This window comes from Peromyscus eremicus, chromosome 3 (assembly GCF_949786415.1).
Source record: "Peromyscus eremicus chromosome 3, PerEre_H2_v1, whole genome shotgun sequence".
Lineage (NCBI taxonomy): Eukaryota > Metazoa > Chordata > Mammalia > Rodentia > Cricetidae > Peromyscus > Peromyscus eremicus.
In genome coordinates, this window is record NC_081418.1 from 41,922,557 (window position 1) to 41,948,968 (window position 26,412).

The window sequence follows — 26,412 nt, forward strand, 5'->3', positions numbered from 1 at the left end:
AATTCCCTCCTATAAGGAAAGCATTAGTTTCTGTTATAGGCCCCAACATCCATCAGTGGACTGTCTCCTAGTCTCAACATGTTTGGATGGGGGAGAAACATATTCAAACCACGGCAGTAAATTAATAAAAATGTGTATTTAATTAACTATCCCTCTCTCTCTCTTTTTTTTTTCAAGACAAGGTTTCTGGTAGCCCTGGCTGTCCTGAAACCAGCTCTGTAGCCCAGGCTGGCCTCAAACTCACAGAGATTGGCCTGGCTCTGCCTCCTGAGTGCTGGAATTAAAGGCGTGCGCCACCACCGCCTGGCAACTATCTTCTTCTTTTTCTTTTTTCTTTTCTTGTTTTTTTTTTTTGTTTGTTTTTGTTTTTTGTTTTTTTGAGACAGGGTTTCTCTGTGTAGCTTTGCGCCTTTCCTGGAACTCACTCTGTAGTCCAGGCTGGCCTCGAACTCACAGAGATCCGCCTGGCCCTGCTTCCCGAGTGCTGGAATTAAAGGCGTGCGCCACTACCGCCCGGCTGCAACTATCTTCTTTAAATGGGACATTTAAAAAGTTATTCAAGCCAGGTATGGTGGTTTATGTCTGTTATCCCGGCACTCAGAGGCAGAAGGATCTAGAAGTTAAGGTTAGTCTGGGTTGTAAGAGCAAGAGCCTGTTCTCAAGAAAAGTAGAAGGGTCTGGGGAAACAGATCAGACAGCAAAGTGTGTGTGTGACAAGCATAAGGACTTTAACTGGATCCCCAAACCCACTGCTGGGTGCAGGGTGTGTGTTTGTAATCCCAGTCCTGGGGAGATGGGGCGGAGGATCCCTGGAGTTGGCTAGCAGCTAGCCTAGCCTCACTGGAAAGACCCAGGCTCAAAGGAAGTGGACTGAGTTCCTGAAGGTAACATCAGGGTTGTCCTATGTCCTCTACACACAAATACATATACGTGCAGCCACACACATGAACATGCACACACACATAAACTATAAAGAATCAAAATAGCCAGGTGTGGTGGCACATGCCTATAATCCTAGCACTCGGGAAGCTGAACTAAAAGGATCAGAAGTTCAAGGTCATCCTCGGCTACATAGTGAAACAAGCTGGGCTACATGAGACCCAATTTCAAACAGACAGACAGATGGACAGAGGGACAGAGGACCTGAAGGGATGACTCAGTGGCTCCTAGCACTCACATGGCAGCTCACAGTTCCAGGGGCTCAGGCGCCCTCTTCCGACCTCCACAGGTACTGCATGCATGTGGTACCTAGACATACATGCAGACAGAACACCCATACAACTGGTGAAAACCCAGAAAAAGCAAGCGAGCAAACAAAAAAACAGGGCCAGTGAGATAGAGGTAAAGGGGCTGTAAACCTGAGGTTGATTCCTAGAAGTCACCTAAAAGTTGGAGGAGATGCCTGACTTCCCCGGGTGGACCGCACAGGGGTATGTGTTTCACTCAGCACAGCTTCCCAGATCTGAGTGTGCAGACCCAGGACCGGATTCTCCACCAGCACTGCATCCTCCACCCCGCACTCCAGAACGCCAGAGGACAGAAGTCACTAAGTGCAACACAAGGTAGCAGTGTTAGGGGCTCAGGTCTGTCATTACAACCCTTGAGAGGTGCTAGTAGAATTCACATTTGCAGCTGACCTGGGATACAGGGGGCTCTCAAAACCAATCAGTGATTGCCATTCCTCACCACCTGAGGTATCCTGGTTAGGCCGTATCCTCAAGGTCATTTCCCTCTCTCTGTCTCGCCAGGGTCTCTCTGTGTAGCTTTGGTGCCTGTCCTGGATCTTGCTCTGTAGACCAGGCTGGCCTCGAACTCACAGAGATTCACCTGCCTCTGCCTCCTGGCACTCAAGGTCATTTTTGATTTATGACAGACTCAGACTCTACGTCTGTGTGCATTTTGTGTGTGTGTCCCATGTGAAGGTCAGAAGCCTTCCATTTTATTTTTCTGAAACAAGGTCTCTCACTGAACTTGGAGATCAATGATGCAACTCCAGCCAGCCAGCCAGCCCACCCCTGGGACCTTATCTCCACACCCCAGCACCAAGGCCTACACTTTTATGTCAGTGTTGGGAATCCCAACTCAGGTCCTTATGTTTTTGTGACAAGTTCTTTAATGACTTTGTTGCCATCTCCCCAGTTTCTCACCACCCCCCTTTTCACATCCAAATTGATCATGTGACATTTCTATCCAATCATGTCCCACAGCCGTGGCCTGTCCTTACCTTCCCTGACTCTGCCTTGTCCCCATAATGCAGTGTTTGAAGGCCTCGACGTTCACTTCCTGGGCATGAAGGGCATCCCTCTGCTCAAAACTTCTCCCACACTCTTTCTTTCCCCACAGAACCGAGCCCCAACTCCCCCCTAAGTCACAGAAGACTCCAATCTAGCCCAATGTTCAGTCTCCTTCCTATCTCGATGCAAGGCTAGCCCAGGACACCTACCCTTTCTGGAATGTGCCCAACACTGAGGTCATTTGCTCAGTGTTCCTTGGCTCCCAAATGTCCTCTGTTGGTTTTGTTGAGGTACTGGGACTGGACCTTAGGACATCAAGTGTACTAGGTGAGCACTCCACCACTGAGCACTCCCCAGCTGAGGGGTGTTCTCAGCTACTGCTACAGCCTTTTCCTTTCCGTCTCCTCCCCATCCTCTCCACAGGCCCCCTTTCTCCTACCTTTGCCTCTGGAGTAGCTATAGGTGTGTGCCATTACACTTGGTTCAAATATCCCCCTCCCCTCCCCAAGATAGGGTCTCTCTACATAGCCCTGGCTGTCCTGGAATTCACTCTGTAGACCAAGCTAGCTCTGAACTCAGAGATCTCCTGACTCTGCTTTCCAAGTGCTGGGATTAAAGGTGTGTGCTACCACCACCTGGCTCAAATATCATTTTTAAGAATTGAGTACCCATCATGTGCTATGGATTTCACTATGTGGGGCTAAAATCAAGAAAGGCAAGCTCTCCTTTCTGTTCTGGAGTCCCAGCTCCTGCCCCAGTCTGTCCTATGGGGAATGGAGGAAGCCTTGAGTGAAGATGTGAAGTCCTGAGTGATGCGGCCATGTCAACGAATCCCCCAATGCCTCAGACTCATGGGAGTGGCAAAGGCCTCCTCTGGTCTGAGTGCGAATGTTGGCAGCTTCCTTCTCCCGCTGACTCTAAGCTGAGACCGCTCTGTACACAGTCCTTCCGGGCTGGCCGCTCTTCCTGAGCTGTACACGATGAATGCGCTGAGACCGCTCTGTACACAGTCCTTCTGGGCTGGCTGCTCTTCCTGTGCTGTACATGATGAACGCGCTGAGACCGCTCTGTACAGAGTCCTTCCGGGCTGGCCGCTCTTCCTGCGCTGTACACGATGAACGCGCTGAGACCGATCTGTACAGAGTCCTTCCGAGCTGGCTGCTCTTTCTACACTGTACAGGATGAACGCGCTGAGACCGCTCTGTACACAGTCCTTCCGGGCTGGCTGCTCTTCCTGCGCTGTACACGATAAACGCGCTGGGCTTTCAAGTTGCGCTGCTGTTGGCGCTGCCCCATCAGAGCGGAGCGGCGCCCTGGGCCCCAGCTTTCCTGTGCACGTGTCTGTGTTTGCTTTTTCTTCATTCTCTCACTGACCCAGGCAAGTTTCCAGGACCAAGCCATGTAGGACACAGCACTGTACTTCCCTTGAAATTCTCTCCAATTCCATATGTAAGCACTAACCTTTCCCCCTTCTTCATTCAGGATTTCACACTGTAGTCCAGGCTAGCTTTAAACTCCCAATAATCCTCCTGCCTCTGCCTCCAAGTAACTGGAGAACAGGTGTGAGTCACTATGTTGGTTTACCTTACTACTGTGTTTCCTAGAGTCTTGAGAGTAGACAATCATATACAAAAAAACATGTTTGGAACAATTAGAAATCTGGGGTCAGGGCATGCTGGGAGTTATACCCAGAACTTTTGTCCAGAGACATGTTTAACCATCAAGTCATACCTCCATTACTCCTAATTACAAATTTCAATATAGACTAGTAAGTGATATTCAGGGGTTAGTTTATGTTGGACATAATCTACAATAAAGAAATCCTATTTTTTAGAGATATCAATAAAGCAAAGCATGGATGGAATATTATTATTACAAGAGTTTTCTCCTTGGGGTGCAACTAAGCAATATCTACATTGGTTCTTTCTAAGGTCCCAATGATAAACCAAAGTTGAATTCTATGAAAGCTCCCCCTGGGGAGCCAGGGAGGGAGAAAAGAATTCTCTAGTAGTGAGAATCTTAGCAAACACTTTATTAACACACACTGTTACATTCCTGGACTACACTCTCACACACCATGCCCGCAGCAAAGCTACTGGATGGGTATTCTGATCCCTGGTCTTATGGCTGGTTTCAAAACTCCACAGTCCTCTGACAGAACCGGGCATGCTGTGTCTTGACCTGTCCTCATCCCCACATGGCAATGGGTCTCCTCTTCATCATGCAGATGGCAAGTCTTTGCACTTGCAATTAAACCAGAACAAAGAAAAGCAGCATCAGCTGACCAAAAAGAGAATTCAGACTTATTTTTTTAAATGTCACCCTCATCAGTTCTGTCTGGAGCATTTTTCAGGACGAGCATAAAGACTCCCACTGCCGGAATATTCGGAACACTTTCCTTGATTTTTCAGAGAGACTCTGTAGACAGACAAAAGCTTATTATCAGAATTACATTCCTTCACAGAGACAAAAGATAGGGTTAGTGTTAGGGCTGCCTTGGTAAATTTCTTCTTAGATATGATCAGCACAAATCTAAGATTGACTAAAAACTCATTTTATGTTACATTAGATACATAATGCACAGCTAAAGTCAAACAAAATCAAGAAGTCTGTGTTCTTCTGCCTGACCACTGCTAACGCTCTGAGTTTCTGACACCTAGCCCGTATTGTCCCTCTACGGATCTCCATCTGCCCTCATCTCTGTTCGTGACAATAGTACTCCTGTGCCACCCTGAGTGTGGCACATGGTCTGCACTGGCCTTTACTCAGGATTTTAATCGGACCTAGTTATTTCCTACGAACAATGATTTATGTGGCACCAAGCTGGGGTTAACTGTATCATCAAAGTTTGAAAAATAAAACTGAAATGATCTGCTGCAGGCCGCAGGACTAGATCATAAGAGCTCAGCTGGTTATGGCAAAGTCACTACCTGGAGGGATCAGGGAATTCCTCCAGAGGAAGCCAAATTCCAAGGAGTTTTTGGCGTTACTTGGCTTGTTATACATCAGCTGTCTTCTGTTATGAAAATCATGTGTGCCTTCATAGTTTTCCCAATTGACTTTTCCCTCGGAAGGGCTAACAGTGTGGACTGATCACTCTCTGGACATACACATTCCAGGTATTTGGAGAAGAGCCTCAGGAAAGGCTTTCTCTGGAATCAAATATCTCCCTTAGCCACTCTTAAGGACTAACAGCAATAACAAGTCTCCTGATTTAAGATAAATTCCACAAGGAGACACCACCTAGGTCAGGTGGACATTAAGTAATAGCTTTACACAACTTAGCTCAGACCCTCCTTTTCTTACATCCTTACTAACTTTATAGACCTTTAACTCCTTTCCTAACCACGTCCCAGGAATATTTAGATAACCTTCTGTGCTGACAGCTATGCTCAGCCAGAACCCCAGTTCAAGCCTCCCTGTAATTATCACCATTGGCAGCATCCGGCCAGGTCCATCCCCAGATGGAGGAAAGTACCTTATCAGAGATACTTCCGTACTCTCTAAAAACAGACTTAAGCATCCAGGCTACCTGTTTGAGAAGGCCTGGCGGATGTGCCAATTAAGCTTTACTTCCTGCTTTCTCAAACCTTACCTCGAGTTCCAGATCTCCCTTTAACTATCACCAAAGGCATCTAGCTGTACACAGGTTGCCTAGCAACTGAGCACACTCTCCCCTACCCTGCAGAAAAACAGCAGATAGCTTGGACAGATAGGAGCCACAGGAAAAAAGAAGGCAGTTTTATTTTCTCCCATTTACCTAGCAATTTATAGATTCTTAACATTTTCTACTAATCATGTTTAAGATTATAGTTGAGTACATAAGAGCCCTCTTCTTAGATATTACCTAAATCTAGCCTTTAGTTAATTCATTTCCCCATTGGTCACTTCCCTTTGGGGTTGCAAATGATAATTAACGGTTGTTGCCTCTCAATGTGATTCTTATCACCCCTCTGTTTGACCCTGGAAGCCTGGCTTTACATACCAGGAATTCCAGGGCACGAGGACGGAGAACAGAAAAGAGAATGAAAGAACTAGATGGGTAAGAACTTGAGAGGAACAAACTGAGATGGGGAAGAACTAGATTGAAGGGCTAGAAGAGAGTACTAGAGGAACGAGATGGAAGATGAGGAAGAGCCAGATGGGGAAGTACTAGCTGGGTAAGAACAAGCTGAAAAGGACCTAGATGAGGCAGAATTAAGACGAGAGAATTAAGATAGAACTCAGATAAGTATAGAGAGGAATCAGGCAAGAAAGGAGCTAGGCACGAGAACAGAACTGAAGCTGTGTATAAAGGATGTTATGCCAGAGGAATTAAAGCAAGTGGACTATAGAGCTCAGTGTGCTGAGATTCTTTTTCCCGAAAATAGTCCTCAGGATGTATGATATTAAGGCTGGTCCCGCTAATATTATACAAGAATGACCCCCAAAGAGTTTAAACATGGACTTGGCTTTCTCAGCTTCATGTTTTAGTTAACAGAACTAAAAACAGAAAGGCTCTCATTGCTTTTTTTTTTTAAATAAGAATTTTTTTTTAAAGATTGATTTATTACGTACACAGTGTTCTGCCTGCATATTTGCCTGCAGGCCAGAAGAGGGCACCACAGCTTTCATTAGAGATGGTTGTGAGCCACCATGTGGTTGCTGGGAATTGAACTCAGAACCTCTGGAAGAGCAGTCAGTGCTCTTAACCTCTGAGCCATCTCTCCAGCCCCGAATTTCACCAATCTTAAAAAGGTGTGCCACCATGTGTGACTCCTCTCTACATTTTTTTAAAAATTACATTTACTTGTTTTGTGTGTGTAAGCATGTACATGCCACAACATGTGTGGAAGTCAGAGGACAACTTGCAGAAGTTGGTTCTCTCCTTCTACCCTGTGGGTCCTGGGACCAAACTCTGGTCATCAGGTTTGGTGGTAAGTGCCTTTACCAGCCTTAAAAAACAAAGAAACTTTTTTCTTACCTTTTTCTAAAAAAAGTAAAATAAAACAGAGGCTGAAGAGATGACTCAGTAGTTATGAGCACTTAACTGCTCTTTCAGGACCCAAGTGTGCTTCCCAGCCCAAACATACACCAGGTGATTAACAACCTCAGCTCCAGGACTTATGTGCACATACCCACATGCACAACACACACACACACACACACACACACACACACAGAGAGAGAGAGAGAGAGAGAGAGAGAGAGAGAGAGAGAGAGAGAGAGAGAGCGCGCCAGCCCTATGTGTAGTTAAAAATAAACCTTTAAAACAAAACAAAAAATGGGGCTGGAGAACTTGCTCAGTGGTTAGAGCACTGGTTGCTCTTGCAAGGACCTGAGTTCAATTCCCAGCACCCAACCACTATAATTCCCAGGCATACGGTGCACATCCATACACACAAATCTTTTTTTTTGGGGGGGGCAGGATTTCTCTGTGTATCCCTGGCTGACTGGAAATTATTCCATAGACCTGACTGGCCTTGAATTCAGAGATCGGCTTGCCTCTGCCTCCAAGTTCTAGAATTACAGTTGTGCTCATGCCCAGCTAAAATAAATCTTAAACAACAAAACCCCCACAAAAAAAAGTGTCTTTTTTTTTTTTTTTTAACATTTCAATAAAGTGAAGTTCCAGAAAAGAAGCTCATACTGGGACTCAGAGGACCGAGGAATTTACTTACTTTACTGGCAAAGTTGAAACTAAGCTGAAAAAACAGTGTAAGCTCTTTGTTCTTTCTATGGCCCCATTAAGGCCCTTCCAGTCCGACAGGTGGGAATCTTTTGTTGTTTTCTGAGACAGTTCTCACTACGTCACCCTAGTTTGGAACTCCCTCTGTAGACCAGGCTGGCTTCTGACGCACAGAGATCTACCTGCCTCTGCCTCCTGAGTGCTGGGATTAAAGGTGTGCGCTACCATGGCTGGCAATAGAGAAGCATCTCTAAAACAAAACAAAAACCAGCTAAAACATTGTTTCCTGGATTTGTGGACAGAAACAGGTTAACATTTTCAGTTTGAGTGGTGGGTCTAGCGGGTGTCTACCTATACTTTATATTCCCAATCCCTGCTCTGTTGTAGTTTTTTGGAGATTAGTTCTCCTATATAGGTCAGGCTGGCCTCCAACTTACGATCTTTCTGCCTAAACCTACTGAGTGCTGGCATTACTGGTGTGTACTGCCACGTCTGACCAAAACATTAACAATTTTTATTCCATTTATGTATTTATGCATTTATTTATTTAGTATGTGCACGTGCATGCATACCAAGGTAGGCCATGTGGAGGCCTTCCTAGAGTCAGTTCTCTCCTACTACAAGGTTTCTGAGTATTGAACTCAGGCCTTCAGGCTTAGCAGCAAGCTCCCTTATTGAGCCATCTTGCTAGGCCCCTGACCTAAATATTTTTAAATTAAAAAAAAAGATAAGCCAGGCAGTGGTGGCGCACGCCTTTAATCCCAGCACTCGGGAGGCAGAGCCAGGCGGATCTCTGTGAGTTCGAGGCTAGCCTGGTCTCCAAAGCGAGTTCCAGGAAAGGTGCAAAGCTACACAGAGAAACCCTGTCTCAAAAAACCAAAAAAAAAAAAAAAGAAGATAGACAGACAGATTTTGGAAACCCTTCCTCTAGTTACTTATTGCGGGCACTAATGATATACTTTGTTGGGCTTTTAGTATAATTCTAGCTCCCTCTGGTGGAAATCCTATGACCTGACCACCATGAATCTGGGAACCATGGCAGGCAAGTATTTTTTCACTTGATCCATGGAAGGCATAGACATCAGAAATGGTTACATTTACGCCAGGCTATGAGGCAAATGTGGAACTGAGCCTGGAAAGAATACAAAACCAGTCCCCTGGATTTCTTTATGTCTACCCTGTCACTTTCATTCTGGTTTTCCAGATGTCTCTGATGGCTTTGCATTTACTCAGGTCTGTAATGGCAGCAGTCCTGATTGTGAGAGCTAACGCTGGTCCAGAGCACGTGCCTGGGCTGTGTAAGAGCAAAGTAACATGATGACATGGGACATGTCATAAAAACCATGGTTTGGCATCAGGGTCCAGAGCTCCAAACAGTTAACTGGCCAGACTCCAAATGCAAGTGATGGAGACTGACAGAGCGCAGCTGTGCCAAGCACGACGCTGAGGCAGCTGCCCATCCGTCTATTTCTGTGGCTGTATTCCTTTCCTACTTGGAGTCATTTCAGCTGGAGGAACAAAGAATTTACCAGAAAGTCATGGAATGCCATACGCTAAGCGGTTGAGAAGGACTGAACCACCTCTGTGCTCCTGAAAGCAGAATAAGCTGAAGCTGACTTAGGAGAGCAGAAGCAGGCAGGCACTAACTACAGGGGCCAGCCTCTGCTGCTATATCGCATGCACGCATGCACGCATGCACGCACGCACGCACGCACGCACGCACGCACGCACGCACGCACGCACACACGCACACACGCACTGCGCAGTGGCCATCTCACCATGGAGTCCATCTCAGCTGGCTGGTTAGAACGCTTGTGGGCCAGCAGGATGGTCAGCACTGCCTTCCAGCCTGGCTCTGCTGGGGCACTGGTTTCCTCCTCCGTTGTCTCATGCTCCCTGGTTTCTTTGGCAAGTGTGAGATTCACCCAAGGGCACCAATCTCTATGCTGAGAGGTGGGATCAAAGAAGCTTCGGGGAGAGGTGTCCTGAGGGACAAAGAAGAGGCACAGTCTTACTAGGACAGATGCTGGGCCTGGTCAGGGAGGCACTGCAGCCACTCAAGGTCAGAGTCACACATCTGCCTGCATTTCTAGCTCGGCTTTATTATTACATTACCTCTGTTGGTTTGAGATAAAAGTCATGCTATGTAGCCCAGGCTGGTCACCATACTTTCTCAGCCTCCCAAGTATGCCCTTTAAACTGTCCTTTCATTTCCCTCTCATTCTTTAGATATCTAACCCTGGCCCCTTTCTGTTGTGATAGGGTTGGTGCCAGTGTGCAGCTCAGGATGGCCTTGAACTTGCCTCTATCCTCAGCCTCTGGAGCGCTGGGATTACAGGTGTGACAACACTAGGTTACTCAACCTTATTTTGTTTTTGTTGTTTTTGAGACAGGGTTTCTCTGTGTAACAGCCCTGGCTGTCCTCAAACTCACAGAGATCCAACTGCCTCTGCCTCCCAGTGCTGGGCTTAAAGGCGTGAGCCACCACCGCCCGGCTTCTTGAACCTTCTTAAGCTTGGGTAACAATGTTCTGAAAAGCACTGTGATAGCCCAGGAAATAATTCCAAGAACTGATAGATGGAATTGTATTGAATCAAAAGCTTCTGCAGAACAAAGCAAAATATTAGAGTGAAGAGAGCCTAAGAATGGGAGAAAGTCTGTCTCAGCTACACTTCAGACAGGGTATACCTAGAATATATAAGGACTTCAGACAGGGTATACCTAGAATACATAAAGACTTCAGACAGGGTATACTAGAATACATAAAGACTTCAGACAGGGTATACTAGAATACATAAAGACTTCAGACAGAGGGTATACTAGAATACATAAAGACTTCAGACAGAGGGTATACTAGAATACATAAGGACTTCAGACAGAGGGTATACTAGAATACATAAAGACTTCACACAGAGGGTATACTAGAATACATAAAGACTTCACACAGAGGGTATACTAGAATACATAAAGACTTCACACAGAGGGTATACCTAGAATACATAAAGACTTCACACAGAGGGTATACTAGAATACATAAGGACTTCAGACAGAGGGTATACTAGAATACATAAAGACTTCAGACAGAGGGTATACTAGAATACATAAAGACTTCACACAGAGGGTATACTAGAATACATAAGGACTTCAGACAGAGGGTATACTAGAATACATAAAGACTTCACACAGAGGGTATACTAGAATACATAAAGACTTCAGACAGGGTATACTAGAATACATAAAGACTTCAGACAGAGGGTATACTAGAATACATAAAGACTTCAGACAGAGGGTATACTAGAATACATAAAGACTTCACACAGAGGGTATACTAGAATACATAAAGACTTCACACAGAGGGTATACTAGAATACATAAAGACTTCAGACAGAGGGTATACTAGAATACATAAAGACTTCACACAGAGGGTATACTAGAATACATAAAGACTTCACACAGAGGGTATACTAGAATACATAAAGACTTCACACAGAGGGTATACTAGAATACATAAAGACTTCACACAGAGGGTATACTAGAATACATAAAGACTTCACACAGAGGGTATACTAGAATACATAAAGACTTCAGACAGAGGGTATACTAGAATACATAAAGACTTCACACAGAGGGTATACTAGAATACATAAAGACTTCACACAGAGGGTATACCTAGAATACATAAAGACTTCAGACAGAGGGTATACTAGAATACATAAAGACTTCACACAGAGGGTATACTAGAATACATAAAGACTTCACACAGAGGGTATACTAGAATACATAAGGACTTCAGACAGAGGGTATACTAGAATACATAAAGACTTCACACAGAGGGTATACTAGAATACATAAGGACTTCAGACAGAGGGTATACTAGAATACATAAGGACTTCAGACAGAGGGTATACTAGAATACATAAAGACTTCACACAGAGGATATACTAGAATACATAAAGACTTCAGACAGGGTATACTAGAATACATAAAGACTTCAGACAGGGTATACTAGAATACATAAAGACTTCAGACAGAGGGTATACTAGAATACATAAAGACTTCAGACAGGGTATACTAGAATACATAAAGACTTCAGACAGAGGGTATACTAGAATACATAAAGACTTCAGACAGGGTATACTAGAATACATAAAGACTTCAGACAGAGGGTATACTAGAATACATAAAGACTTCAGACAGAGGGTATACTAGAATACATAAGGACTTCAGACAGAGGGTATACTAGAATACATAAAGACTTCACACAGAGGGTATACTAGAATACATAAGGACTTCAGACAGAGGGTATACTAGAATACATAAGGACTTCACACAGAGGGTATACTAGAATACATAAAGACTTCAGACAGAGGGTATACTAGAATACATAAAGACTTCACACAGAGGGTATACTAGAATACATAAGGACTTCACACAGAGGGTATACTAGAATACATAAAGACTTCACACAGAGGGTATACTAGAATACATAAAGACTTCAGACAGAGGGTATACTAGAATACATAAAGACTTCACACAGAGGGTATACTAGAATACATAAAGACTTCAGACAGAGGGTATACTAGAATACATAAAGACTTCAGACAGAGGGTATACTAGAATACATAAAGACTTCACACAGAGGGTATACTAGAATACATAAGGACTTCAGACAGAGGGTATACTAGAATACATAAAGACTTCACACAGAGGGTATACTAGAATACATAAAGACTTCAGACAGAGGGTATACTAGAATACATAAAGACTTCACACAGAGGGTATACCTAGAATACATAAAGACTTCAGACAGAGGGTATACTAGAATACATAAAGACTTCACACAGAGGGTATACTAGAATACATAAAGACTTCACACAGAGGGTATACTAGAATACATAAGGACTTCAGACAGAGGGTATACTAGAATACATAAAGACTTCACACAGAGGGTATACTAGAATACATAAAGACTTCAGACAGAGGGTATACTAGAATACATAAAGACTTCACACAGAGGGTATACTAGAATACATAAAGACTTCAGACAGAGGGTATACTAGAATACATAAAGACTTCACACAGAGGGTATACTAGAATACATAAAGACTTCAGACAGAGGGTATACTAGAATACATAAAGACTTCACACAGAGGGTATACTAGAATACATAAAGACTTCAGACAGAGGGTATACTAGAATACATAAAGACTTCACACAGAGGGTATACTAGAATACATAAAGACTTCAGACAGAGGGTATACTAGAATACATATAGACTTCAGACAGAGGGTATACTAGAATACATAAGGACTTCACACAGAGGGTATACTAGAATACATAAGGACTTCACACAGAGGGTATACTAGAATACATAAAGACTTCACACAGAGGGTATACTAGAATACATAAAGACTTCACACAGAGGGTATACTAGAATACATAAAGACTTCAGACAGAGGGTATACTAGAATACATAAAGACTTCACACAGAGGGTATACTAGAATACATAAGGACTTCAGACAGAGGGTATACTAGAATACATAAAGACTTCACACAGAGGGTATACTAGAATACATAAAGACTTCAGACAGAGGGTATACTAGAATACATAAAGACTTCACACAGAGGGTATACTAGAATACATAAAGACTTCAGACAGAGGGTATACTAGAATACATAAAGACTTCAGACAGAGGGTATACTAGAATACATAAAGACTTCACACAGAGGGTATACTAGAATACATAAGGACTTCAGACAGAGGGTATACTAGAATACATAAAGACTTCACACAGAGGGTATACTAGAATACATAAAGACTTCAGACAGAGGGTATACTAGAATACATAAAGACTTCACACAGAGGGTATACTAGAATACATAAAGACTTCAGACAGAGGGTATACTAGAATACATAAAGACTTCACACAGAGGGTATACTAGAATACATAAGGACTTCAGACAGAGGGTATACTAGAATACATAAAGACTTCAGACAGAGGGTATACTAGAATACATAAAGACTTCACACAGAGGGTATACTAGAATACATAAGGACTTCAGACAGAGGGTATACTAGAATACATAAGGACTTCAGACAGGGTATACCTAGAATACATAAAGACTTCAGACAGAGGGTATACTAGAATACATAAAGACTTCACACAGAGGGTATACTAGAATACATAAAGACTTCAGACAGAGGGTATACTAGAATACATAAAGACTTCACACAGAGGGTATACTAGAATACATAAGGACTTCAGACAGAGGGTATACTAGAATACATAAGGACTTCAGACAGAGGGTATACTAGAATACATAAAGACTTCAGACAGAGGGTATACTAGAATACATAAAGACTTCAGACAGAGGGTATACTAGAATACATAAAGACTTCAGACAGGGTATACTAGAATACATAAAGACTTCAGACAGAGGGTATACTAGAATACATAAAGACTTCACACAGAGGGTATACTAGAATACATAAGGACTTCAGACAGAGGGTATACTAGAATACATAAAGACTTCACACAGAGGGTATACTAGAATACATAAGGACTTCAGACAGAGGGTATACTAGAATACATAAAGACTTCACACAGAGGGTATACTAGAATACATAAAGACTTCAGACAGAGGGTATACTAGAATACATAAAGACTTCACACAGAGGGTATACTAGAATACATAAGGACTTCAGACAGAGGGTATACTAGAATACATAAAGACTTCACACAGAGGGTATACTAGAATACATAAAGACTTCAGACAGAGGGTATACTAGAATACATAAAGACTTCACACAGAGGGTATACTAGAATACATAAAGACTTCAGACAGAGGGTATACTAGAATACATAAAGACTTCAGACAGAGGGTATACTAGAATACATAAAGACTTCAGACAGAGGGTATACTAGAATACATAAGGACTTCAGACAGAGGGTATACTAGAATACATAAAGACTTCACACAGAGGGTATACTAGAATACATAAAGACTTCAGACAGAGGGTATACTAGAATACATAAAGACTTCAGACAGAGGGTATACTAGAATACATAAAGACTTCAGACAGAGGGTATACTAGAATACATAAAGACTTCAGACAGAGGGTATACTAGAATACATAAGGACTTCACACAGAGGGTATACTAGAATACATAAAGACTTCACACAGAGGGTATACTAGAATACATAAAGACTTCACACAGAGGGTATACCTAGAATACATAAAGACTTCAGACAGAGGGTATACTAGAATACATAAAGACTTCACACAGAGGGTATACTAGAATACATAAAGACTTCACACAGAGGGTATACTAGAATACATAAGGACTTCAGACAGAGGGTATACTAGAATACATAAAGACTTCACACAGAGGGTATACTAGAATACATAAAGACTTCAGACAGAGGGTATACTAGAATACATAAAGACTTCACACAGAGGGTATACTAGAATACATAAAGACTTCAGACAGAGGGTATACTAGAATACATAAAGACTTCACACAGAGGGTATACTAGAATACATAAGGACTTCAGACAGAGGGTATACTAGAATACATAAAGACTTCACACAGAGGGTATACTAGAATACATAAAGACTTCAGACAGAGGGTATACTAGAATACATAAAGACTTCACACAGAGGGTATACTAGAATACATAAAGACTTCAGACAGAGGGTATACTAGAATACATAAAGACTTCAGACAGAGGGTATACTAGAATACATAAAGACTTCAGACAGAGGGTATACTAGAATACATAAAGACTTCACACAGAGGGTATACTAGAATACATAAGGACTTCAGACAGAGGGTATACTAGAATACATAAAGACTTCACACAGAGGGTATACTAGAATACATAAAGACTTCAGACAGAGGGTATACTAGAATACATATAGACTTCACAAAGAGGATATACTAGAATACATAAAGAGCTGTAAAAAAGCTGGGTGGTGGTGGCACACGCCTTTAATCCCAGCACTCGGGAGACAGAGACAGATGGATCTCTGTGTGTTTGAGGCCAGCCTGGTCTAGACAGAGACCCTGTCTCAAAAAATAAAAATAAGAGCTGGAGAGATGGCTCAGAGATTAAGCACTGTCTGGTCTCCCAGAGGTCCTGAGTTCAATTCCTAGCACCACATGGTGGCTCACAACCATCTACAATAAGATCTGGTGCCCTCTTTTGGCCTGAAGGGATATGTGCAGGCAGAACACTGTATACATAATAAATAAAAGAAATCTTTTTTTTTTTTTCCCCCCCGAGACAGGGTTTCTCTGTGTAGCTTTGCGCCTTTCCTGGAACTCACTCTGTAGACCAGGCTGGCCTTGAACTCACAGAGATCCGCCTGGCTCTGCCTCCCGAGTGCTGGGATTAAAGGCGTGCGCCACCACTGCCCGGCAAATAAAAGAAATCTTAAGAAACAAAAAACAAAACAAAAAAACCCCAGCAAAACAAGCTACCTGCCAGGTGTTGATGGGTCAGGCTTATGATCTCAGCACTGAGACAAGAGGATTGATCTAAGTCCAAGGCCAGCCTAGGTCCACAGTGAGTTCCAGGGCAGCCTGAGTTACGGTATGAGACTGGGTAGGGAGGGGGGAGAATCCAGTCTCCTTCATCAGACCTGTTGCCCTACTGCACTGCTGTCCTGTTAGTCTAAGTAGTTACGATCTCTCTTGATCAACCAACTGTTCCCCCCACTCCTCTTTTTAAACATTGTTTTGTGTGTGCCTGTGTGTGAGAAGGCACATCAGGCCTGGCAGCAAGCACCTTTACCTACTGAGCTCTCTCCAGCCTGTTTTTGTTTGAGACAAGGTCTCATGTAGCACACACTGGTCTTGAACTGAGAAGTAGTGGAGGATGGCCTCTGCACTTGTGATCCTGTCTCCACCTCTCAAGTGCTGGGATTACAAGTTATGAACTGTCCCATCTTCACACTCATGAAAATTACTTTTGGACAGAATCCAGGGAGGGCTGTGCCTGCTTCTCCCATGCACAAAGAGGTACCTTCTGCTATTTATGCGATCATGGCTACCTACAAAGACAGACTCACCGAGCTGCCAGAAGAGCAGAGGCGAGCTCGCTTGGCTTTCCGGAGAGGGCTGGAGGGAACTTCCAAGCCAGCAGAATCTCCAGTTCCCATGCTCCGGGTCACTGGTCGGCTCCTGGTGGTGGGGCTGGCTGCCTCTGGCTCAGGCCGGTCAACAGGACTGGAAGAGTCCCAGCTCCGGGTTCGGGAGACAATGAGACCTGGACTTTTTTCAGACTGTAGAAAAAGAAAGGCAATGGAAGAATATGAATGATATTAATAGTTTTAGCCTGAGTATTCCTAGAAGCATGTGAAACACAGTATTTTAGAATTTGTTATATAAATTTAGTATTTCAACTGCCTACATAACTAAATTCTTCAAAGACTATTGTATTTCTATACTTAGCTTCTATAACAAACTTAGCTTCTCCATCTGTGAAGGGAAACGTGATAGGACAGTCTTACTGATAGGGTTCTTTTTTTCCTGAGACAAGGTTTCTCTGTGTAGCTCTGGCTGTCCTGTATCTCACTCTGTAGCCCAGGCTGGCCTTGAACTCACAGAGATCCGCCTTTTCTGCCTCCCGAGTGCTGGGATTAAAGGTGTGCACCACCACCACCCAGCTCTGATAGGGTTTAAAGTGAAGCCTCCCATCAATTTCCAACCTGCTGTTACAACAGCACGCTAAAGAAGCTGATACCTGCTCGGAGCCGGGAGAAACTGTGGCATCTTGGCTTCGGGTCATCATCCGCCTCGGAGATTCAGGCACCAGAGGGAAGTGCTCAGGCCGACCCTCCACTCCTGGAATGGGGGAGCTAGTCAAGCCACGGGAAGCCTCCAGATCCGTCAGGGAAGATTCAATCTGCTGAAAGCCCCAGAGACCGACCTTCCTCATGCACTGGGAACATGATATCAGGGGAAGCTGTGTGGGTTCCAAAGAACTAGGAAGGAACGGGAAAGAAAGTGGGTCTTTCTAAAGATGACATTTCCATGTGACTAAGTGTAATGATTGCTGTTTTATCTCAGCAAACAGTCTCTACAGTGGGCCAGTGGACTGAGAGCCATGAACTCTTAGAGCCCTGATCTCAGGACCTGACATTCACTAACTCCCACATTACCTTCTCAAAGAGATCTTAGGGTCTTGGTATGTTTAAAGACATTGTGAAGTATGTTTTATAAACTCCTGTTCCTCTTAAAACCCTTTCCTTAATCTACCAAAAAAAGCACATTTATTTACTTATTTTGTTTGTTTGAGATAGAGTCTCACTCTGTAGCCCAGGCTGGCCTCATATTCATGATAAATCCTCCCAAGCGCTGTGATGACAGGCATACCCCTGCCCCACTCAGTGATAAGAAAGCTCATTAAAGTAAACAGCAGTAGCAGTGGTGGCGGCAGAAGGCCTGGAGAGACGAAGGTTAAAATCACTTGATGCTCTTTCAGAGGACACATGTTTGGGTCCCAGCAGCCGCACAGGGCGGCTAGCAACCCCGTAACACTGAAGCCCTCCTCTGGTCTTTGAGGCATTTGCACACATGTGGCATGCATTTCACACAGACACAGACGCATAGACATGAATAAAAACATGTTTTTTTTCTTTTTGGTTTTTTGAGATAGGGTTTCTCTGTGTAGCCCTGGCTGTCCTGGAACTAGCTCTGTAGACCAGGCTGGCCTCAAACTCAGAGATTCGCCTGCCCCTGACTGTGCTGGGATTAAAAGTGAGCGCCATCACTGCCTGGCCCTCTTTTTTTTTTTTTTTTTTTTAAAGTCAATCAAAGGCCAGCAAGATGGCTCAGCAGGTAAAGCTGCTTACCACCACACCTGACAGCTTGAGTTCAATCTCCAGAACCCACATGGCAAAAATAGAGAACTGGCCGGGCGGTGGTGGCGCACGCCTTTAATCCCAGCACTCGGGAGGCAGAGCCAGGCGGATCTCTGTGAGTTCGAGGCCAGCCTGGACTACCAAGTGAGTCCCAGGAAAGGCGCAAAGCTACACAGAGAAACCCTGTCTCGAAAAACCAAAAAAAAAAAAAATAGAGAACTGACTTCTCAAAGACTTCCTCTGACCTTCCACTCACGCCATGGCACATGCACAGTATGGCCACTCCATACACACACAAAAGAAATATAAAAAGCAAATGTTTAAAGTAAAGCAGACTGGTCCTGGCAGTCTTCTTCCTGGGAGAGTCAATGCCAAACAAAGCTGAACGGGAATGCCACTGGGGGGAGCTAGGGGCTCCAGATGGTGTATCCTCTGGCAATTTGTCAATTAAACTTAATTTTCTTCCTTTCTAAAAATAGGACACTATGTTTCTTTGCTTTTAGAAAGAGCTGCACTGTTGCACTGTTTATAGGAACATAAGTTCCTAGCTAGGAGGAGGCTGACCAAGGAAAAAACTCAGGTATGAACACCATGAATACCTTAGCATTGATTCAGTTTTTGCTGCTGATTCTTACCCACTTCTCTATCCCTCCCCAACTCCAAATTCACTCTCTTTCTCTTCTAAGATTTGTTTACTCAAGTATTTTATGTATACGAGTGCCCTGTCTTCATGCACATCAGAAGAGGGAATCAAATCCCACTAGAGATGGTTGTGAGTCACCATGAAGTTGCTGGGAATTGAACTCAGGACCTCTGGAAGAGCACTCCAGTGCTCTTATCTGCTGAGCCTTCTCTCCAGCCCCCCAATTTCTCTTTTTGTTCTCTCATAGGAAACACGTGGTTCCTAAATAGTGACAGTGACCGCTGTCCTTATTCATGTTCCTAGGCAACACTCACCTACATGCCCAGCCACACAGAGAGAGAACACAGGCAGTGACATGGACTTGCATGTCTGAGCCCAATTTGCTTGTAGTTTTCTTGTCCTCAGTTTGGTGATCAAGCTCATCCTCCAGCAGGTGCAGCAGAACACTGATCTTGTCTTCTGTCAAGGACTGCAAAGGAACCAAGGTTAAAAAGCAGCTCCACAGAAAGAAAACGCACTCACAATAACGCACCTGGACTGGGGAACGCCATGACTTGGAGACAACGTCTTCACAGGAGACATGCTCTAGGGCAGGTCTAAGGTGTCACACAGAATTTAGCTACCTAAATTGCCAACTGAAAAAGGTAGCAGCTTTCATTCTAAGTATTAAATGGCTCTCAACTTATCAATCGTAAATTTTACCTAAAACTTGTGACCTTTGAAGCCAAATAATAAAAACATTACTATTAATGTCTTGACCTACCACTGAATTTACTTTTGACAGAACAAACTTGACAGCCTTGATTTTTGGCCTGTGGATAATAAGGCACTGTGATGAGGGTCGTGGTGGGGTGGGGCTGCCTTGGTGAAGGTCAGGCTGACTTTTCTAAGAACAAACAGAGGTCAACTGCTTGGTGATAGAAGCCCTAACAGAGAGTCAACTTGAAGCAAATGATCAGTTTTTACTGCCTACAATACAGGGTGTCTTCACAGAAGACAAGGGCTGGTGAAATGCAACAGAGAAGAGAGTGTACTACATTTCTATTCACCAGAAGAGAATTTCTTGTCCTGTAGTGCTGTGGGATATCCTTTGTACGTTATGAATGTGTGTTGCTCTTATTGTTAATAATAAAGCTGATTGGCTGGTAGTCAGACAGGAAGTATGGGCAGGACAACTAAATTAAGGAAGAGAAGAGAGCTGTGGAGTCAGGCAGACACCAGCTGGCCGCTGAGGAAGCAAAATGTATAGAAAATGAAGTAACAAGTGGCAAAGCGCAGATAAGAAATACGGGTTAATTTAAATGTAAGAGCTAGCTAGTAATAAGCCTGAGCCATTGGCCAAATATTTATAATTAATATAAGCCTCTGAGTGATCATTTGGAGATGGATGCTGGTTGGGGCAGTACAGAGAAAAGCCTCCAATTACACTGTAGCGCTGGGAAACGATATGTAATGAGCAGTTTAAGTAACAAATCAAGACAAAACTGAATTTGTAGGGCTGGATGTGGGGGCACAGGCCTTTAATCCCAGCACTTACGTAGTAGAGTGGAGGTAGGTGGATCTTTGTGAGTCTAGAGCACCCTGGTTTATATAAGTTCCAGGCCCACTAGAGCTACATAGTGAGATTCTGTCTCCAGGGGGGGGGGGGGAAAGCCATTTAAAGATCCCTATCTAACTGTTTAAACAGAAATCACTTACTACTGCCTTTCTTCCCAACACTGCACCCTCTTGTCAATCAAATGAGGACTTACAGATAAAAGCTGTTGGCAACAGGAGGCCACTGCAAACTAGCCAAGAAAAACTCACCATAGTTTTCAAGTCCTCTGGCCTCAGGGAAGGAAGCTGGAGGTCTAAATGACAGAGGCTTTGGAACCGGTCCAGGAACTCACTGACAAGGACAGCAGGCTCACCCAGGGGCAACATCCCAAACCTATCTGTGGGAAAAATAAACGGGGGATTGGATGGGAGTGAAAATAGAGACCATGAATAGAGCAATTAGAGAAACGTAAATGAATAGGTGATGATAATAAACTATTGTTTTACAGATGAGCCCACAGAGACCTGCACAGGTTCAAGCCAGACAAAATCCCAGGACCAAGAAGCAGATACAGCCGGATCTCTGTGAGTTCGAGGCCAGCCTGGGCTACCAAATGAGTTCCAGGAAAGGCGCAAAGCTACACAGAGAAACCCTGTCTCGAAAAACCAAAAAAAAAAAAAAAAAAAAAAAACAAAAAAAAACAAAAAAAAAAAAAAAACAGAAGCAGACACAAAGTGGCACCCTAACCAAAAAGCTATCTGCAATTGATACCTGCCTGAAAAGGAAATTGGGGAGGGGAGAAAGAAATATTCAAAGTTCTATAAGTAGGACTGAGCTCCTTTAAAAAAAAAAGTTGGGCTGGAGAGATGGCTCAGAGGTTAAGAGCACTGGCTGCTCTTCCAGAGGACCTGAGTTCAATTCCCAGCACCCACATGGTGGCTCACAACCATCTGTAATGAGATCTGGCGCCCTCTTCTGGCATGCAGGCCGAACACTGTATACATAATAAATAAATAAATCTTTAAAAAAAAAATGTATATATACATCCCTAGTTATCCCTGGAAAAAATTCTGATTAATCCTGGTTACATAATCCCTAAAAATAGGAAAATTGGTGGAAACTCAAGTTCCTTACATAAAATGATATGGTATTTGTATAAAAAAAAAAAAAAAAAGTTAGCCGGGCGGTGGTGGCGCACGCCTTTAATCCCAGCACTCGGGAGGCAGAGGCAGGCGGATCTCTGTGAGTTCGAGGCCAGCCTGGGCTACCAAGTGAGTTCCAGGAAAGGCGCAAAGCTACACAGAGAAACCCTGTCTCGAAAAACCGAAAAAAAAAAAAAAAAAAAAAAGTTGTCTTTTTAAATTTATTTTTATGTATATGAGTGTACAACTTTATGCCAAAAGAGGGTATCAGATTCCGCTAAAGATGGCTGTGAGCCACCATGTGGTTGCTGGGAACTGAACTCAGAATCTCTGGAAGATCAGCTAGTGCTCTTAACCACTGAGCCATCTCTCTAGCCCCCAGGACTGAACTTCTAAACAATGCAGAGTGTTGAGGTTGTGAGGAACACTGAAAAAACAAGACTGGGGTTCAGAGTGTAGCTCAGTGGCAGAGCACTGGCCTTGTATAGGCAAGGTCTTGGGTTCCATTCCCATTCCCAGCACTACCGGGCGGGGGGGAGAGAAGATGGGCTAAAAAATTTTAATTAATGAAGATGGTGACAGGTGGGAAGCATTTAATTATGAACTACTCTTTGTACTTCTCTTTACGTATAAAATTGTTACTTTTAGAAAAATCAGGGAAGAATCAAAACAATCCCTGAGGCAGAAGATTGGAATCACCAGACAGAAATTAAAAAAACAATATTTTATAACAATTATCACATTGCAGATAACTCACCGTGAGTTGAAGTAGAAGGTAAATTCCTATTGCTGAAGACACCAGGCACTTCAGACACAGGACCCAGAGACCCAAGCTGGAGCTGGCCTGAAAGCCTCCCCACTGAGGACTAGCTTTCATGGTTTCAGAAAGAGCCATGCAAATTCCAAAGGAGGGAAGAAACCAACAGTCCTACTCAGCTATGATGCCTATGAACCACAACAATGACCACTATGGCACCATAACCCCCAGGGTACAGCAGTAGAACCCATACGTTGTCGATGGTCAACAGCTCTCTGACTGTAATTAAGGCCTGCTCAACAAAAAGGAAATCATGCCCAGTACAGGAAACCTAGCCAAGTACTGAGGACTAGTGCACAGATCTTGGAGGGGAACAACCATCACTTTACAACACCACAATCCCTAACTATATTCTTTTTTTTTTTTTTTTTTTTTTTTCCGAGACAGGGTTTCTCTGTGTAGCTTTGCGCCTTTCCTGGAACTCGCTTTGGAGACCAGGCTGGCCTCGAACTCACAGAGATCCGCCTGGCTCTGCTTCCCGAGTGCTGGGATTAAAGGCGTGCGCCACCACCACCCGGCTCCTAACTATATTCTAACTATTTGTCCTAATACCCACAGATAAGTGGAGTTCTCTCTGCAACAGAGACCAAACCAGAAAACCATAATCCATCAAAAAGCAGGATGTGGAGCCCAGTCCCTACTGATATATCTACAACACTATTCCTAAGGCTCAGGGATTTCTTCTAAAGAGGGACTAGAAAGATTCCAAGAGACAGAAGAACAGACATTTGCTGTGGGGTTGTGTCTCTTAGAAATATCAGAGAAGGGGGCTGGAGAGATGGCTCAACGGTTAAGAGCACTGGCTGCTCTTCCAGAGGTCCTGAGTTCAATTCCCAGCAACCACATGGTGGTTCACAACCACCTGTAATGAGATCTGGTGCCCTCTTCTGGCCTGCAGGCATATATGCAGGCAGAACACGGTATATATACATAATAAATAATAAGTTAAAAAAAATATCAGAGAAGATACCCCCATAAGTCTCGCCAACATGGCTGCCTAGACAAGATCTCAACAAAGATGACCCAATAGACACACTAACAAGGAAGGGGAAGATCAGGAGGCCTCAACTCTACACAAAGAACTACAGGCAACCAAGCTAAGAGCAGGAGAAATCATCTTCCCCAGGGAATTGGTTACCCAGTTCCAAATGGCCAGACCTGAAAACACACATAAAAGTAACATTACAGGGCTGGAGAGAGGGCCCAGCAGTTAAGGGCACTGGCTGCTCTTCCAGAGGACTGGATTCAATCCCCAGCACCCACATGGCAGCTCACAACTGTCTGCAACTCCAAAATCTGACATCCTCACACAGACAGACATGCAGCTAAAACATCAATGCACATAAATTACGTAAATATTTTTTTAAAGTAACATTATACAGACTGAGCAGGTTGTATTTATATTTTTAGGAATATATACACACACGCACATACCAACAATTAGAGAAAGAGGTCATAAATTTGAGAGACAGCAAGAAATGTACACGGGAGGGGTTGGAGGAAGAATGGGAAAGAGCAAATGTTATATGATCTCAAAAAATTATCATAAAAGCCTGTGGACTAAGCAGACGGCTCAAGCAGCAGTAAAGTCCTGCTGTGACAGCTGAGGGCCTGATTTGGATGTCTGGTGCCCAGGCATGGGGCTGGAGAGATGGCTCTGGAGTTACGTGCACTTGTTCTTCCACATGGTGACTCATAACTGTCTGTAACTCCAGTTCCAGAGGATCCACTGCCCTCTTTTCGCCTCTTCAGGCACCAGGCACACACATGATACAGACATGCATGCAGGCAAAACACCCATACACATACAATTTCAAAACTTCATTAATAAAAAAATTTAAAAAGAAAAGAACGAAAATACAAGCCAGGCAGAGTGATGCACACTTGTACTCTGAGTGCTCAAGAGACTGAGGCAGGAGGACTGGCTCACATCTAAAGACAGTCTGAGCTACACAAGACTTTCGTTCTCTCAAAAAAAAGAATGAAAACAGCTGGGCAGAGGGGTGCATGCCTGCTGCAGCCCCCAAACTTGCACTGTGGCAAGTTCAGAAAGACAGCCTGGTCTACATAGTAAACTCTAGAACAACCATCAGAACTACATGTCAAGATGGTCTCTCAAAGACCAAAAATGAGCAGGAAGCATTTTAGTTCCTGCCCAGAGCGCTGTTCCCTTCTAGGGAATTCAGTAAGTTATTCTTCAACAAAAACAAAACACAGGAAAACATTTGTGGGGCTGTGTTTTGAGGTAGGTTTTCACACTGTAGCTGAGACTGGCCTCAAATATTCAACAGTCCTTTTGTGCTTCTGAGTGCTGGGAAAATGCATTTAGAGAGTGAGAGATTACACAGGAAAGATGAAGAGAGAAAAGGTTCTTCTTATCTGGCTAATTAAAAAGCAGGGTGCAACAGGCACTGGGGAGGCAGAGGCAGGTGGAGCTCCGTGAGTTCGAGGCCAGCCTCGTCTACAGAGCTAGTTCCAGGATAGCCAGAACTACATAGTGAGACCCTGTCTCAAAAACCAAACCAAAACAAAAAAGCAAGGTGTCAACAAGTTTTACAATAAGCTTAAATATGCTTTATAGTTAATGCATTTGTATACAGTTTAAAGAATGCACATATATAAAAAATATTAAGTTCTAGTAAATTTGTAACTCATTTAAAATATTTAAAGGGATTTAATTTATTATTATTAATGAATATTAGAAAAATTACCATAAAAACTGTAATTATTAGCCAGGTCCTGGTGGCACATGCCTACAGTCCCAGTACTCATAGACAGGAGAATCAGGAGTTCAAGGCCATCCTCAGCTATGTGTTGAGTATAAGGCCTGCCTAGTTCAAAAACTAAAACAAATCCCAACAAATTATATGTATTAGGAATGCCCAGTAAATTAGGCATTGGCATATAAGTAAGAATGGATAGTCTTTACGCCACATAAAAGTTACCTAAATATTAAGAAGCCAAACTAACAGATGATATTATTGAAAGCTGTATCTGAGATCTTTGGAGGAAGAGTAAGGACAAGGTTGGTAATAAGGAAAAACATCTAAAGCTATGTATGGTGGCTCATTCCTGTAATCCCAGCACTTGGGAGGCTGTAGAAGAGATTACCAAGAAGTCAAGGTCATCCTGGCTACATAGTAAATTCTAGGCAGCCTACATATTGAGTCCTAGGACAACCTGAACTACAAACCAAAAAACCCAGCCAGGCATAGAGGTGCACACCTTTAATCCCAGCACTTGGGAGGCAGAAGGATCTCCGTGAGTTTAAGACCAGCCTGGTCTACATAGTGAGTTCCAGAATAGCCAGAGCTACATAATAAGACCTTATCTCAAAAACACCCCCAAGCCGGGCGGTGGTGGCACACGCCTTTAATCCCAGCACTCGGGAGGCAGAGCCAGGCGGATCTCTGTGAGTTCGAGGCCAGCCTGGACTACCAAGTGAGTCCCAGGAAAGGCACAAAGCTACACAGAGAAACCCTGTCTCAAAAAACCAAAAA

At 43.6% G+C, this 26,412-nt stretch overlaps 1 protein-coding gene and 1 long non-coding RNA gene across 2 annotated transcripts in view; one reads left to right on the plus strand and one right to left on the minus strand.

The window, feature by feature from the left end:
- Nucleotides 1–4,245: 4,245 nt before the first annotated feature.
- Nucleotides 4,246–26,412, minus strand: part of Zc3hc1 (zinc finger C3HC-type containing 1) — a 39,017-nt gene continuing 16,850 nt past the window's right edge. Inside the window, exons 5-10 of the mRNA XM_059257504.1 lie at nt 21,223–21,350; nt 19,731–19,885; nt 17,654–17,894; nt 16,980–17,192; nt 9,681–9,887; nt 4,246–4,652 (exon numbers count right to left, since the gene is read on the minus strand). Coding sequence (XP_059113487.1) covers nt 4,584–4,652; nt 9,681–9,887; nt 16,980–17,192; nt 17,654–17,894; nt 19,731–19,885; nt 21,223–21,350 — 1,013 coding nt within the window. The 3' untranslated portion in view covers nt 4,246–4,583. The remainder of the gene's footprint in view (nt 4,653–9,680; nt 9,888–16,979; nt 17,193–17,653; nt 17,895–19,730; nt 19,886–21,222; nt 21,351–26,412) is intronic.
- LOC131906763 (uncharacterized) lies at nt 9,675–20,174 on the plus strand. The gene is made up of 3 exons (XR_009378194.1): nt 9,675–9,964; nt 19,277–19,353; nt 19,847–20,174. It is a non-coding gene; the product is annotated as an uncharacterized LOC131906763 (long non-coding RNA).